Here is a 15,535-nt window from a genome sequence, read left to right on the forward strand (position 1 = left end):
TTCAAAATATTTATAAACACAAACTCATTAGTTTCACTGGCCAGGACTGTTTCACCAAGACTTCTGTTCCATCCCCTGTCAATAGACTGTATGCTGCAACCACAAATCTACACACACTGCATTCCTACCTTCCTGTCCTACGTATCTCCTTTCAATAATTTCTTCCTTCTTCCACAACTTTTCATCAGCATTTGCTTCTTACTCAAAATAATCTTTTTTAGGGTGCTTCTGGAATTGTGTTTTGGGTATTCAGCCTCATTATTTCTACAAACTCATCAAACAAGGGATTGAGAAACACTCCCCAGACTGAAATTATATGTGAGACACAGAATACTTATGTGTTCAAAGTAACTGAACCAGAACTGGAAGCTGAAAATAAAGAGGAAAAGCAATCTGTGCTTAAAAACTGAAAATTCATCAACCTATATTAAAACAAAGGGTGGGAGATATGTGGAGTATGTGCAGGGAGGGACACAACTCCTCATGAAGAAGAGTAGTGGAACTGCAGAGGGAGTGGCAGATGGCTGAGTGGCATTTTGGATTGTGGAAAGTTTTGCAAGGATAACAGTTGCAGAGGCTTTTTCAGGAAGCAAGACTGTTAACCCACCTGCCACTACTCCACCCAGTTGGTAGAGAGCACAGTACAGCCCTGTCACTTCAAGGATTAGGGTTAAAATCAAAATATGTCACCCTGTGGGATGCATGTAATTTATGGAGCTCTCCCTCATACAGCTAGGAAGACAGGCATAAACAAGAGAAGAGTTTAGTTCAAGCATGACTGTTGTTCTTTTCACATTTTGGTCTCTGGGTAAGCATTTATTAGAATGTCCTTAGCAGAATTAGCATTTAAATAATTTTATCTATGTTTTAAAACACTGGAAAATAACAAAATTTTCTGTGACCTGAATTACTATTGTTACTCTTACTGTCTGGACTGTTTGGAGTCCATTTACTTCAAGGCATACTTGTAAGGTCAACAACTCACTGTGGCAATCCACATCAGGGGGACCAGCAACAACACAGGAAAAAACTATTTCACTTAATTCCTCCCCTAAAATGCATTAGGCCTTCTGCATTACAGATTTTTTCACTCTTAAATGTTGAACCTATAAGCAAGAGATGTAGAAGATCAGATCAGATCATGATCACAGACTTGCAGGGATACTGGAAAAAATAAAAATATTATTGCCTTTACAGGGAAAACAAAAATTATGTTTTTCATTTCAGCCTCCAGTTTGGTTCAGAAATATATAAGTAGGATGGGGGCTGAAGAGACTGAGTTACCAAAACAGTGACAAAGGAAATATGGTTAGATCTTGAAGTTGAATAGCTAATCTTGCATCTGCAGCACGTGTACAACAAAAAGCAGGAGGGAATTTAGGAGGTTAAAAAGAGGTATCATGTAGGAATAACATAATCACGTTAAGGAAGAGAAACAAAATAGGAAGACAAATTTTCTTACGATAAGAATGCATTAGCATTAGCCTGGAATAGCCTCCCAGGGGAAGTGGCCTCAGCTCCACAGGCTGGCTCATTAAAAACTGGAAAACAACCTTGCATTGCACAGAGACAGACTAGGTGAGCTAATAGGTCTTTTCTCTCTCTCAATTTTTATGACTCCAAGATCATCTCATTTACATAATGACTATTCCTATGCCCTTCTGTAAATAAGGATGACCGAAGATTATTTTTCCACTTTTTAAAGTAGGGAAGTAAAACACTAGAGGTTTTTGGTTGAAAGCTCCCCAATTAATTCTGTTACAACCCAAATGGTTCCCCAAGCATCATATTTAAATATTAAATTAATGTGTACATTCTTTATATTATTTTCTTGGTTATGTCATGGTTTTTCATAAGCTTTATTCTTGTGCTTTATTCTTGAACATTCCTGGTGAGATCTCGTTTATTAGACAAATAGCATTTTATAAAAAACCAAAACAAAGCATATATTTAAACAGTGGGTTTTCCAGATAACCCTACATGATTTGAAATGGTTAAATTATCACCAGTTATCTTATAAAAATATATTTTTATTTACAAACTGTCCTTTTTCACACTCTTATTTCTATAGTAGTCTTTTAAAACAAAAAAAAACACAACAAAATCCCAAAACCAAGCTCAGCAGTTTGATTTATGCTCCCAAATGACTGCCATCTCCAAAACCAGCTATCCAGTTTATTTCTGAAGGATGGAGCTGAGATTTTGATCATTCCTGCACTTCATTCCTGTGAGCCCCTACCTGGAGTACTGTCTAGGATGCCTAGAACAAAAAAGACATGGAGCTGCTGGAGCAGATCCAGAGGAGGGCTGTAAATATCATCAGAGTGCTCGTGCACTTCTCCTACGAAGAAAGGCTTAGGAAGATGGGCTTGTTCAGTCTGGAGAGGAGAAGGCTCCAAGGAGATCTTATAGCGGCCATACAGATGTCTACACGACAACTAGGAGGACTCTTTATGTGCAGTGACACACAAGAGTGTAGTAAACAGGACAAGGAGTAACACTTTTAAACCAAAAAAAAGTAGCCTTAGACATAAGGAAAAAATTCTTTACTGTGAAGTGTGGTGAGGCACTGGAACTAGTTGCCCAGAGAAGCTGTGGATGCCCCATCCATGAAGGCCAGGTTGGATGGGGTCCTAGGCAGCCTGATCTGGTGGTTGCCAACCTTTCCCACAGCAGGGGTCTGGAACTAGATGATCTTTAAGTCCTTTCCAACCCAAAACATCTCATGATTTTATGATTAACAACTGTTTTGAGCTAGCTAGATGCTGCTAAGTGAGGGAATAAACTCTCCTACTTGTCCTTGAACATGTCTGCATGCTGTCCTCTGTGTCTTGTCTGGCAAAAGAAAGAAAGCAAGAGAACTCCACTTTCCATTGTTCTATCAAACAAAGGAGAGAAAGATGCTGTTTCATAAAATAGAAGAGACTTAATTACTTCTATTAATGAGTTCCTTATTTGTATCAAGATGGAATCAAAAATGTCAGAGTTGAAACAATGTTCTTTGCAAGGACAAGAAAATATACTTTCTAAATATCAAGAAAGGCAAGGGCATAGAGAATCTGTTACCTTGGTGCAGATTATCTTCATACTGTGCAGTCTATCAAGTGATTCCTGAGGATTACCGAGGTACTGAGGAAGTTCAGCATGTAAAATCCGCATCGAGAAAGGAACCATGGAACCTAGAATCATAATTAACTTCACTAAATGTGTTTGCTATAATGAGCAGTGCACAATTTGCCTACATCACAAAGGTATTTCTCACAAGCATACATGACACAAAGTCTATTTTACCTTCATATTATTTTCTGTTCCTGACGAAAGAAGAGAAAATAACAACCTTTTTCCTAGCTTTAACATGCAATGTTATGTTTAAATATTATATAAATGTATATAGTTACATATTCATTTTTATTTAAATACATTTAAAAGGATACATGTTTTAAGAGTGTAAATACATATATAACCATAATAAGAAGGCAAGAAAAGAGTGTACCTCATTCGAATTTTCAAGAACAAGATATACATGGAAGTAAAATGTTTATTAAATAATTTAATAAATCAAGTAAAATAAAGGGCTGAAAAAATGGAACTTAAGTTTCAGCTACAACTGAAACTACAACTACTATTGCTGTGAACATCAATTATTATGCATATCTTACAGTTAATGCAAAAGAATGAAGGTGGAGTCATTGGTCTTAAAAGAGGCTAAAAAGTCACAATATGCAGGCATGTAAAAGCCTCATACACTTGTCGTAATAGATATGTCTTTATTTTAATATTAGCTTGCTTTAATATTAATTATTGTTTTTACCAAAGACAAACATCTTGGAGGTTACAAGCATCCTGGCTAACTTCAGTTTTAGGAACTTAAGAGAACCCCAGCACCTTGTTTTTCAGATAACTGCATAACTCCTTTACACAGAGAATAACACTGAACATGATCATAAACTGCTACTAACAACAACAAAAAAAATTAACAACAGTAACAACAAAATAGGAGCAAGTATAATTGGGGAAAGAAGCCTTGCAAAACTGCATGTTACCACTGTAATATTTTAATGTAATACATTTGCTTACTTTAGACATATTCTAAAGGGATTTCCTTCTCAACTCACCTCTTGCCTCATCTTTTCTCACAAATAGGACTCAGGAGCTTTTTACAAAGATTTTTGCACCTGTTCTTAACGGGCTTATATGTCAAAGAGCTAAATGCTATGTACAGTGAGTAACTGCCTCTAGACATTTTTTGAAAGGTTGACAAAATTTTCATCACAAACCTCTTTCACTAATTATGACCTTCAGAGTACGCCAATTACATCTACATAAATTCTCTTTTTCCACAGCTAACTATTCCCAGTGGCTTCCATGCCTGCTGTGTTCCCTTAAGGAAGTACACACAAGTTGCATGCATCATCATATGTGGAACAGAGATTAAGAAAACAAAACTGCCTTTCTTTCTAGAGACATTAAAAAGGTTATTGAAGAAGTAGCAAAGAATGTGAACTGTTTTGCATATCTATCTCAACTTAGACTTAGCATGACACAAGTGAAGGGACAGTCAGTGGGTGTGTGTATGTTTGTTGTGGGGAAACAAAGGAAAGTATGGTAAAAGTAAGATTAAATTCTGAGCCAGAAAACCTTGGCAAAATTGCTTGGCAGACATAAGCTGTGAATCAGCATGGTAAATCTACGAAAGCAAACTTGACCCCAGGCTCGTTACCTTCATTGCCACACTTATTGTTGACCAAGTTCTAATTCCACCACCAAACAATAATCCTGCTAATAAACAAGTGCCCAGATCCAGCTATTTTGGTACTGTTCTTCTGGAGAAAAGTAGATTTAATTTACCAGTAACACGTGAATATGCATATATTGCTATGCTTTGCAGGATTTCTAAGTAAAAGATTAAAAAAAAAAAGTTTTGTTCAAGTAGTAAAGCTTTGGACAATGTGATGTACAGAATGTAAAGAATCTTAAGTCTCAGCAACATTTTTTATTAATGACTGTGTTCCAGCACTCTCAACTCTGAAAAAGGCTGTAATGTTCCATTCTCTTGTAAAATGTGGCAAAAGGTCAACTCAATAAACACTCATACAGAAAATGTGAATTGGTAACAGAACAGCTCAACATACAGATAGATGAATATTTAATGGAGTGCAGATGAAATGTCTCACTTTATCCATTTTAATAAAACTTGCACATTTTTTTTGTAAAGCACTTTTTGGGATTGCATATTTTGTGAAGTACTGATCTTATATATTGCTGAATGAAGCCACGTGATTATGACCCAGGCAATGGGAAGGAATAACCCATTATCAACCTGCGTCACCCAAATTGGTGCCAGAGGATATGAGAATAATAAATGGAACTCCAGACCAACCAGACATCACAGGAATCTGATTTATTCCCTATTGCAACTAAGACCTCAGCCGTGGTAAGAATTCAGAACTGTATCATCGTTTATTTCTGAACCACTGAATATTTCCCTTTAAAGTATGGGCTTAAAAGTATTCCAGTGCGCCCCTTAGTATGTACATTGAGTGTGATGAGAGGTCTCACCAAACAAAACCACAAAGAAGCTGACCCATGCTGTAAAGGGTAGGCAGTGTAATGATTTCTCAAACTGGAATTTATGACTGTTTCATGCAGAAGGAATTAAAGCTGTAGAATCCGTTTCTTCTGGTTCTTTTTGATACCCGTGACATAACTAGTACCCTGCAAGTCATTTAGTGCGTAAGCATCCACCACATCCAACCACTCAATTTCTGTTGCTTACTGCCTGATTAGAGAGGCTGCTGAAATTATATTTAACTCCATTTCTATCCTCTTCCCTAGTTTCCTTATAATCCTTCTGAATAGCAGAATATTTTATCAGAGAACACACAAAACTGTTCTGCACATTCTCACAAAAGTGTGGTAATGGAAGAAAAGAAAAAAGAAAAAATAAATAAAACTACCATTTACCACTGTTCCCATCTCCAAGTAAGCTCTGTTTTAGCAAAATTATTAAGGTATGGATTATACACCTCATTTAGTTTCTACATTAGTAGGGCAAATCACTAGTTAAAAAGAATGATCCTAAATTTACTTTAGATTTGACAAAGCTTTGAATAAGTAGTACTTATTTAAAGTGTCAATAACACTTCAGAGACCTCTTGGGAAAAACTATACAGCATTAATACAAAACAAATGTGAAGAGATTCATTCATCAAAATAGCTCTGTTACTTCTGGTTACAGCTTTGTAAAAACTAGGAAAAAAAACCCCACAGAAAATACTGTGTACTCATGTGTTCTATCACTACATTGCTTATATCTGTTATTGTACTCTATTACTGTATTCAGAGAAGGATCAGCCAGCTACCAAAAGCCTTTTCAGAAGGTGGATGATTATGAACCTCTGCTATCAAAAGACTCAGCAAGGTGACCTGTGTGTGCACCATGGTGGAAGAGAAGACAGAGCACAACGGGTTTGAAAAAAAAGCTCAGCAGTTTCATGGGGTGAATGGGAAATGAAAAAGGCAAAGGTAAACCGTAATAGGCCTCTTGTGAATCTTCACCAGTGCCTCTTCAGTTCAGCGATAAAATGGACAGAGCAATCAAAGAAGAGTGCTGACTTCAACACTTCCATTTAAGAATTTAACAGATCTCATAAGAATTAACAACACTTCAATTTGTTGTCTATAATGCCATTATGCCATGTGGCAAGCTGCCATGTCAAAGGCACACCTTTTGGCCTCTTTTCTGCTTAAGAGACAACTGAAGAAGCCCACTCCTCTTGTTAAAAACATATAGTAAGGAGAGAGAAAAAAGAAACAGCACCCAAATCTACCAAAACACAGCTTGCACTCTGTCTTGCAAGACACAGAAGTCAACTCTTCTGATTTAAAAAACCCCACAGTATTTCCAGTATTTCTCAACTGAGTAAGGTGACAGATGAAACAGAGTTGAAACTTATAAAGGTAACTGTCACAAATTCTGCTTAAAAAAGCACAACTATACATATTCAAGACAGAATGTAAGAAACTGAATTACAAAAGAAAAACACTCACCATTTAAGTCAAACAAAAGAAAAATACAATTTAAGTGAAACATGCATATGTTTTTAAAGGTGACCAAACAATAATTTCATTTGTTCAGTACATAGGTACGTAGTTTTCTAACACATTATTCTTCCTGCATGTTTTTCATATAACAATGACAAAATGTTAAGTGCTACATGGAGACACTGCTAAAAAAACCTAGACACACAGCAAACATATTTTGCTGAATGACATCTAGAATGGTAAAATCTGAAGCCTGTTGAAAAGCATTTGATATTTTGGACAGATATCTTGCTCTTGGAAAGCAAGAAGAAAATGTGCAGGCTGTGGAAACAGAGACAGGTATTGTGGGAAGAATATGAGGAAGCTGCTAGGCTGTGTAGGGATGGGGTCAAGAAAGCTAGGGCCCATCTTGAACTAAACTTGGCAAGGGGTACCAAGAAGAACAAGAAGGGCTTCTACAGTTACCTCAACCAGAAAACAAAAGTCCAATCCTAGTGAGTGACAGGGGCAAGCTGGTAACAATAAAGAGAAGGCTGAGGTACTCAACAACTTTTTTTGCCTTGGTCTTCCCTAGTAACTGCTCATCGCACAGCCTGCAAACAAAAAGTTCAGAAGGAGGTGGTTAAGAAAGCAATGATTAAGAAAGCTGTGATTGAAGATCAGGTTCATGACCACTTGAGGAACCTGATCATCCACAGGTCTATGGATCCCAACGAGATGCATTCCAGAGTCCTGAGGGAACTGGCTGGTGTAGTCTCCAAGCCACTCTAAGTGATATTTGAAAAGTCATGGCAATCAGGTGAAGTCTCTGGTGACTGGAATAAAAGGCAACATCACACTCATTTTTAAGAAGGGTAAAAAGGATGACCCTGTGAACTACTGACCTGTCAGTCTCACCTCTGTGCTGGGAAAGATTATAGAGCAAATCCTCCTGGAAGCTATGCTAAAGCACATGTCAGACAGTGAGGTGATACAGGATAATGAGCACGGCTTCACTCATTCCTATTTGACCAACCTAGTGGCAAATGTTGTCAAGATAAGAGCTTTTAAGTCTCATCTTGTATACCGAAATCCGAAGGAATTTCATACTGACTACATCACGTATGATCTCTGCCAGAACCTATCAGACAATGCCACCTTTAAGGCTGGAAGACAGTGCTGACAAAACTACGAGCATTAACTCATTGTCTTTCAGATAGCAATTTATGTTGCTATGGTACTGCCACTAGAAATCTGAATACTTACACTAGGAAATCAGCAAATTACCAAGGGAGAAGCATGCACACGTTCATGTGCAACACAATCCTCTTCAAGACCTGATCCAACAATTCTAGCCATTTAAGCTGAGGGATTCGTTTAGTTGAAGCACTGGATTAAAAGCATTTTATTCCATCTAATCTTTTTACTACTGTGTTACAAACATTTAAATACTTCAGCTAGCTATATGCGTGATGAGCCCAATAATTTATTTGCCTAAACCTAAAAAGTTTCAAAACACATTAATGAAATAGTAAACAGGAAAAACACCAAAAATTTTAGAACAAAATTGTAAAAAAGTGAGTAGTTGAAAAAAGTTTAGAATAGAAACTGTTTCCTGACCCCTTCATTGCTATAACTGAAATCTCATTATAATTAATAATCAAAGTACCCTGGAAGCAAATTTGTGTTGATATTTGGCTAAAAAAAAAAAAAAAAAAAGACGTACTATCGCTCCATGTTACTATCAAGACTGTTTTAAGATTGTACCATGAAGTATAAAAACATAAGAGACAAAGCTTTCTACAAAATAATGAAGAACTAAGGACATACTTTTAAGACTGCAAGAAGATAGCAGTATTTCTTTTTTCTCCCACCTCCTTTTCTGATCCTGAGAAAGAGAATTTGCTCAGCTTACTTAGTGATGAGGAGAAATTCAAGGGCCCAAATACCAGCTCCTCTCTAATTGCTCAAGTAGAACATAAATCTTTCACTGCAACTAAGACAGAAAAGGAAGAAAAAGTTAACAGATGAAACAATAATATGCATATCAAAGAAACTGCTTCTGATGGGAATGGATGCATTCCAGATGGAAGGAGCAGACCGTAAACCATGTCTGAGAGTCTACAGAACACCGTAATTTTCACTTTACATCATCTAGTTAACAAGAGAACAGTTGGGAAAAGGTGTGCCATTTGTTGATGACCCTAGTAGATCAATAACAATAGTGTTATGAAGGTCAAAAGGGAATGTTGCATAATTCAGTACAAAATTTAATTAAAAAGCAGAGTAACATCAGGGAAAAAAGAAAACAAAACTATACTTGCTTCAGTAGACACAGTCACACTGGGAACAAACAAAACAAGAAAGAAAGATTGAGTACATTAACACCAAGCTATTACAGAAATAAATGTGCTTACCAGAGTAAGTAATTTGAGGGGAAAAAAATATTATACCATCTGAAAGTTTTTCACCTGCTTGGTTTCTGGTAGGCTACATAATTATGGCACAGTGTAACACAAATTTCTTTCCAAAAGGTTCCCGTGTAAGTGCACATGTAATACATGTAATAGCCCACTGGGGTTAAGAGGATTTTAGCATGGGATGACATTTGCAAAGCTATTTTAAATTGGAACTTCTACTCCACTTTACTCAATACTAAATTAAACAAGGCAATATAGCTTTTATGTATACTACCTCAAGGAAATATTTTAAACAAGCAGAATATCCTACAATTAAAATGTTTACTTGCAACTACTGGAGAATGGATTTTTGCTCTTTTTTATGCCTCAGATCTCTCAAAGAAGTAATGCTTTCTTATATAGCAAAACCACATTGACTGAGTTTAGACGATTTCAACAAAGGCACTGCTCTCTAATTACTATTGTGTACTGAAATTTCACCTTTAAAGTTTAATGCATTTTTATCTTGATGTTTTACATTTGACCTCTGTTGACCACGCTTAGGAATTCATGGTAATTTTATCCATTATAATTAATAATGGAAAAATAGTGTCATTTTAAGACAATTCTTTTTTTTAGCTATCCATTCCAACTACAGTGAGTCATTTTTTTTCCCCCAAAGAATATGACATCTGATTGTCACTTTGGTATGAATTACTCTCATTCATACATACGAGAGTATATATTATCCTGGAACACAAGTCTTATGAGGAGAGGCTGAGGGAGCTGGGATCGTTTAGTCTGGAGAAGAGGAGGCTCAAAGGAGATCTTCCTGCACTCCACAACTTCCTGAAGGGAGGCTGTGGTGAGGAGGGGTTTGACCTCTTCTCCCAGGCAACAAACAGGACCTGAGGAAATGCCCACAAGTCGTACCAGGTGAGGTCTAGGTTAGACATCTCAGAGAGTGGTCAGGCACTGGAATGGCTGCCCAGGGAGGTGGTGGAGTCGCCGTCCCTGGCAGTGTTCAAGAGAAGTCCGGATGAGGAGCTGCGAGAGATGGTTTAGTGCTTGTGGTAGGAAGGGTAGTGGGATGATGGTTGGGACTAGATGACCTTGCAGGTCGTTTCCAACCTTGCAATTCTATGATTCTATGATTATGAGCATTCAAAACGTAAAACTGAAAGTAAAAAGAAAAAAAAAAAAAGTATCCAAAAAAAGAAAATGGTTACTCCAACAGTGTAGGAACTGATGGAGAAAATACCAAGATTGGATAGAATTTTCTAAGACCACAGATTTCAATTTCTATTTTTTTAAAAATATCTGCATATTTTCATAACTGTCCTACTATAAAGACCACCTCATGCAAATCAAATTTAAACTAAAACACTCAACTGCATCTGTTTTATATGACTAAACTGCGGATTCCAACAGCTAGCAGTTTTACCAGAAATTATTTCTGGTAATTTAATTTAAGATCTTCTAGAACTTACTCAACAAATGTTAAATATCAAGGAAGTAGCAACAAGGTTAATGTTTATTTATTATTTAAGTGTATAGAGAACAGGTTGCCCAAGGAGGCTGTGGATGCCCCATCCCTGAAGGCATTCAAGGCCAGGCTGGATGTGGCTCTGGGCAGCCTGGTCTGCTGGTTGGTGACCCTGCACATAAGCAGGGGTTGAAACTACATGATCATTGTTGGACCATTTCAATCCAGGCCATTCTATGATTCTATGATCTTAAAAAACAAACAAATCAACAAACCAACCCCAAACCTTTCCCTTTAATGGATAAAAGAGAAACACAGAGAATCTTAAAAGACATTCTGCTTTATGCAGATGTATACTTACAGAGGTGTATGCATGTGCATACATATGCATGTGCTTTTAGATACTTCTACAACAGCACTGTCTGATGCACTGACCATTAATGAAAAGTAAGCTTAGAAATCCAGATTCAACAGAATATTTGGTTTCTATTTTTTTATTACTTTGAGTCTAGAAAGACTGAAGAAGATATGAGAACCTGAATGTTTTTAGACACTGGGAGAAAGCATTTTTAAAATTTTTTCTGAAATTGCTTATTTCCATATAATTCAAAGTTTAAGTGCATATGATCTAAAAATAAAAAGAAATTCTGAATTAAAATTTGGTCTTGAAAGTCTTCAAAAATACTTCTTCAGCAATCTGGAGTTGTTATTTACTTTGAAGCAAGGAATACTTAAGAGAAACAATATTTAAAAAAAAAAAAAAAGCTAAAAACCAAAGTGAATCAAAAACTGAAATAGTTGCCTTATGACAAAGGGTTGCCCTGCCCCCTTACGCATTCAAAACTGTATTCAGGCAGAATTGTGAAAGGAGATACTTTGTCTCTTTTAAGGAATAATTCCATAAAGCTGGTACTGCCTATAATGAGACTATGTAGCCTTAAGAAGGGAAGCACAATTAAATATTTTAGCAGTACTCTATGCTCTTAAGATTATACATATATTTCTTAGTTCTAAACTATCTATATTGTCTTAGAAAAAAATTGTATTTGCAAGTTTGACTACTCTGAATACCCATCTGGAACCACAACACTTGAGTGGTGTTTATTTAATCTGTATTAGTCGATTTCATAGCTGGAAGGTAACTCTGGAACAACAGAACAGATTGCTTTGAAAGAAACTGAGGAGATGTACAAGGAAACTATTCTGCATCATCATTACATACCACAAATACTAAACCATTAAGCTGGAAAAAAATACAACCTCTATCTCAGTTCATATTTAAGATGAACATACCAACCTGGAAAATTATCTGATCACCTGTGAGGAAAATAAGGTCAAAGTTGCTTGGAATCAGCCTGCTGGTTGTACGTATCTTAGATAAACACAGTGTCTTTAAGATGTGGAACAGCTATCAAATCTTCCTCATACAGCTTTGAGGGGGGAGAGGGTGTTGTTGCTCCCAAGGATGTAAGAGAGAGAAAGCAATTCTGTTCTGGCTAGCAGTAAACTATGCAGTACTGGATTACAGATCACAAAATCACCAAGGTTGGAAAAAGAAAAAAAAATTACTATAAAAGAATCGTTAACTAGCTAATTTAAATAATAAAATAGACATAAATCAGTCGTATATTTTGGTTGGAACTTATTCGTATGAACACAGAATCCACTGATGTTTGGTAAGACTACGTCTCATTTTGTGGTGTAACAAGCATAAAAGGAAGAGATTCAGCATTTTAATTTTGAATCACGGTATATAAATGGAACGAGCACTAAAGAAACAATTTCAGAAATGAGACTATAGATAGAAACAATGTACACATTAATTGTAATACACATACTATTGTGCATAATTTCTTTATATTCAAAATATCCATAGTATGGGATGTAATAAATCTTTTTTTTTCCCTGTGTTTTCTGTGTGTAACTGTGCTTCTTATAGCAGTGAAGATAGTCCCTTATTCGTTCATCACAGAGGAGCATACCTCAAAGAATTTAAATTCCAAGTAAGAGCAGGAGGTGTGGAAAATGTTCTCGTATCAATTCAACTTAAAATGGTGAGCAGGGTTGGTTTAATTTTCCTCTGAAGCTCTCCCAGGACTCCTTTCTTTTCCTTTTGGCAATGCTGCCAGCCTCTCTTATTGTCCTGACATTTTATATGGCATTTGCAGTCATACCGTGCAGAAATTCCACTTCTGTTTTCTTTATCATGATTCTAACATCAAATATTTTTTCAAAAAAATCTTCCTTTCCTGATTTCTACAATCTCTTCCTTTTGTCATCTCTGTCACCTGTAGGTGCACAACATTCCAGGAGGGCAGGGGAAGAACCTACTGTGATGCTGGTATTAGCCAGCAAACTCAGTTAATTCACTCCTCAATCTTTCTTGCTTGATCTAGAGATTAAACCAGTCTTATTTCCTACTGAAATCTACAATTGCTTCATTATGGATTTCAATCATTCAAATTCCATTTTCTCTGTTCCCTATATTTAACTTTTTCTGCTTGAATGAGAGTGTACATTTTATAGTAAAGGCAGCCATCACCCATCAACATCTGTAAGGAAGGATCAGCCCTAGTTTTAACGGAGAATTCTTGCTAGCAAGTCTTGCATTTACAAGTTTTTCTAGGTAGGAATTCCAAACAGGAAAAAAGGACACTGCAGTTTGGCCCATGTGATTACCCAATCCTGTACCTGATGCAAGAATTATTGATGATAGTATTTTGTATCAGATGAAAATATCAAAAATACCTGTCTGGAGTCAGCACAGTAGCCATTTTCTCAACAGTAAGCATCTGGGGAGGGGCGGGGGATGGGAGTCACTGTTGTAGTGTTTTTTTGTGCAGCAAGCTTAAATTCAGTTTGTAATGTTCACGCATCCTTATTTCCAGAATTTTTTTGCAGAGAGAAGAAAAAAAATTCTGATTTTACTTCTTTTAAAATGTGACCTTTTATTCATCTTTTGCTTCTGCGCTCCTTATGATGCTTTATAAACTCTCTCTTATGCCCTACCAGCTAATCTAACATGCCCATTCCACTGATAATGCTGTGTGTCTCTGAAAGAGCCAAGGATTAAAAGGAAACATTAAAATGACATTTCATTTTTTATGAGATAATTTGGTCTTGTTTCTGGTTAATAGACCAGTGAGTTACAGGAAAGTTAATGCTACCAAAATGAGTGTTCTATAAGCTACAATAGTTGAGAATAACCTAAGAACTGGAAAAAAAAATAAAAATGTGTACAAGTAAAGACATGGCTTTTATCCCCCTTATCAGAACTCCGTATGTATAAGGTTTATCGTTTTTTTTTTTCTTCTTTTTCCTCCTTTCCCATTTTCTTTCTGATTGTGATGATACAGTATCATATTTACTCTACTAACATACAATCAGTCTTCTGTTTTCTGGTGGAAAATGCCTGAACTACTAATGTATTGTTCAACATTTACTTGTATGGGCTCTAAATACTGCCTTCTTACTTTCTATCTTCCTGTGTTAGTGATCCTAGTACAATTTTTTTTTAATACATGACCATGGGGATTCACCAGTGTGTGCTGCAACAGGCTGACATCCCAGAATTATCAACCCAGAGATGCATCCCAGAATCTTGATGGAATTCACTGACACAGTCACCAAGCCACTCTCAGTGACCCTTTTAAGTCATAGCAGTCAAGTGAATTCCCAGGTGACTGGAAAGAAGGTAATATCACATCCATTTTTAAGAAGAGTGGAAAGGATGACCCAATGATCTACTGAACTTTTAGCCTCACCTCAGTGCCAGAGAAGATCATGGAGCAGATCCTCCTGGAAGCCATAACAAGGACATCAAAGAGAGGGAGGTGATACAGGATAACAAGCATGGTTTCACCAAAGGCAGGTTCTGCTTAACCAACTGTGTCACTTTTTATAATGGCATAACTGCATCAATGGGCAAGGGAAAAGCCACTGATGTCATCTACCTGGACTTCAGTAAGGCCTTTGACATGGTTCCCCCTAACATCCTTCTCTCCAAATTTGGAAGATATAGTTTGTATGGGTGGATTGCTCGATGGATGAGAAACTGCATGCAAGAAACAGAGAGCAGTGATCAATGGCTCAGTGGTGTCCCTGAGGGGTCCAGATGTGAAGTCTTCAGAACCGGAGAGACATGGACCTGTTAAAGTATGGCCAAAGAAAGGCCACAAAAATGATCCAAGGAACAGAATACCTCCACTACAGGGACAACCTGAGAGAGCTGGGTATGTTCAACCTGGAATAAAGAAGCCTGCAGGGTGACTTGATAGTGGCCTTTCAATATCTAAAGGGAGGCTATAAAAAAGATGCTTTAGCAGGGTCTGTTGTGATAGGTCAAGGGGAAATGTTTACAAACTAAAGGAGGGGAGATTTAGATTGGACATAAGGAAGAAGGTTTTTTACTATAAGGTTGGTGAGGCACTGAAACAGGTTGCCCAGAGAGGTGGTGGAAGCCCCATTCCTGATGACATTCAAGGTCAGGTAATCAATCTAATCTAGATATAGATGTCCCTGTTCACTGCAGGGCAGTTGGGATAGATGACCTTTAAAGGTCCCTTCCAACTCAAACAATTCTATGACTCTATGACAGATAGAATAGTGAAAGATTTATTTTTATACT

The 15,535-nt window shown here is 36.9% G+C and overlaps 1 protein-coding gene across 2 annotated transcripts in view; it reads right to left on the reverse strand.

Annotated features, from left to right (window-relative positions):
• TRAPPC12 (trafficking protein particle complex subunit 12) overlaps positions 1–15,535 on the reverse strand; it is a 45,889-nt gene that overhangs the window by 17,853 nt on the left and 12,501 nt on the right. For both annotated transcript variants that reach the window (XM_048935922.1, XM_048935923.1), the window contains exon 6: positions 3,067–3,179. In XM_048935922.1, the coding sequence (XP_048791879.1) occupies positions 3,067–3,179 (113 nt within the window). The remainder of the gene's footprint in view (positions 1–3,066; positions 3,180–15,535) is intronic.

This window comes from Lagopus muta, chromosome 2, assembly GCF_023343835.1.
Source record: "Lagopus muta isolate bLagMut1 chromosome 2, bLagMut1 primary, whole genome shotgun sequence".
NCBI lineage: Eukaryota > Metazoa > Chordata > Aves > Galliformes > Phasianidae > Lagopus > Lagopus muta.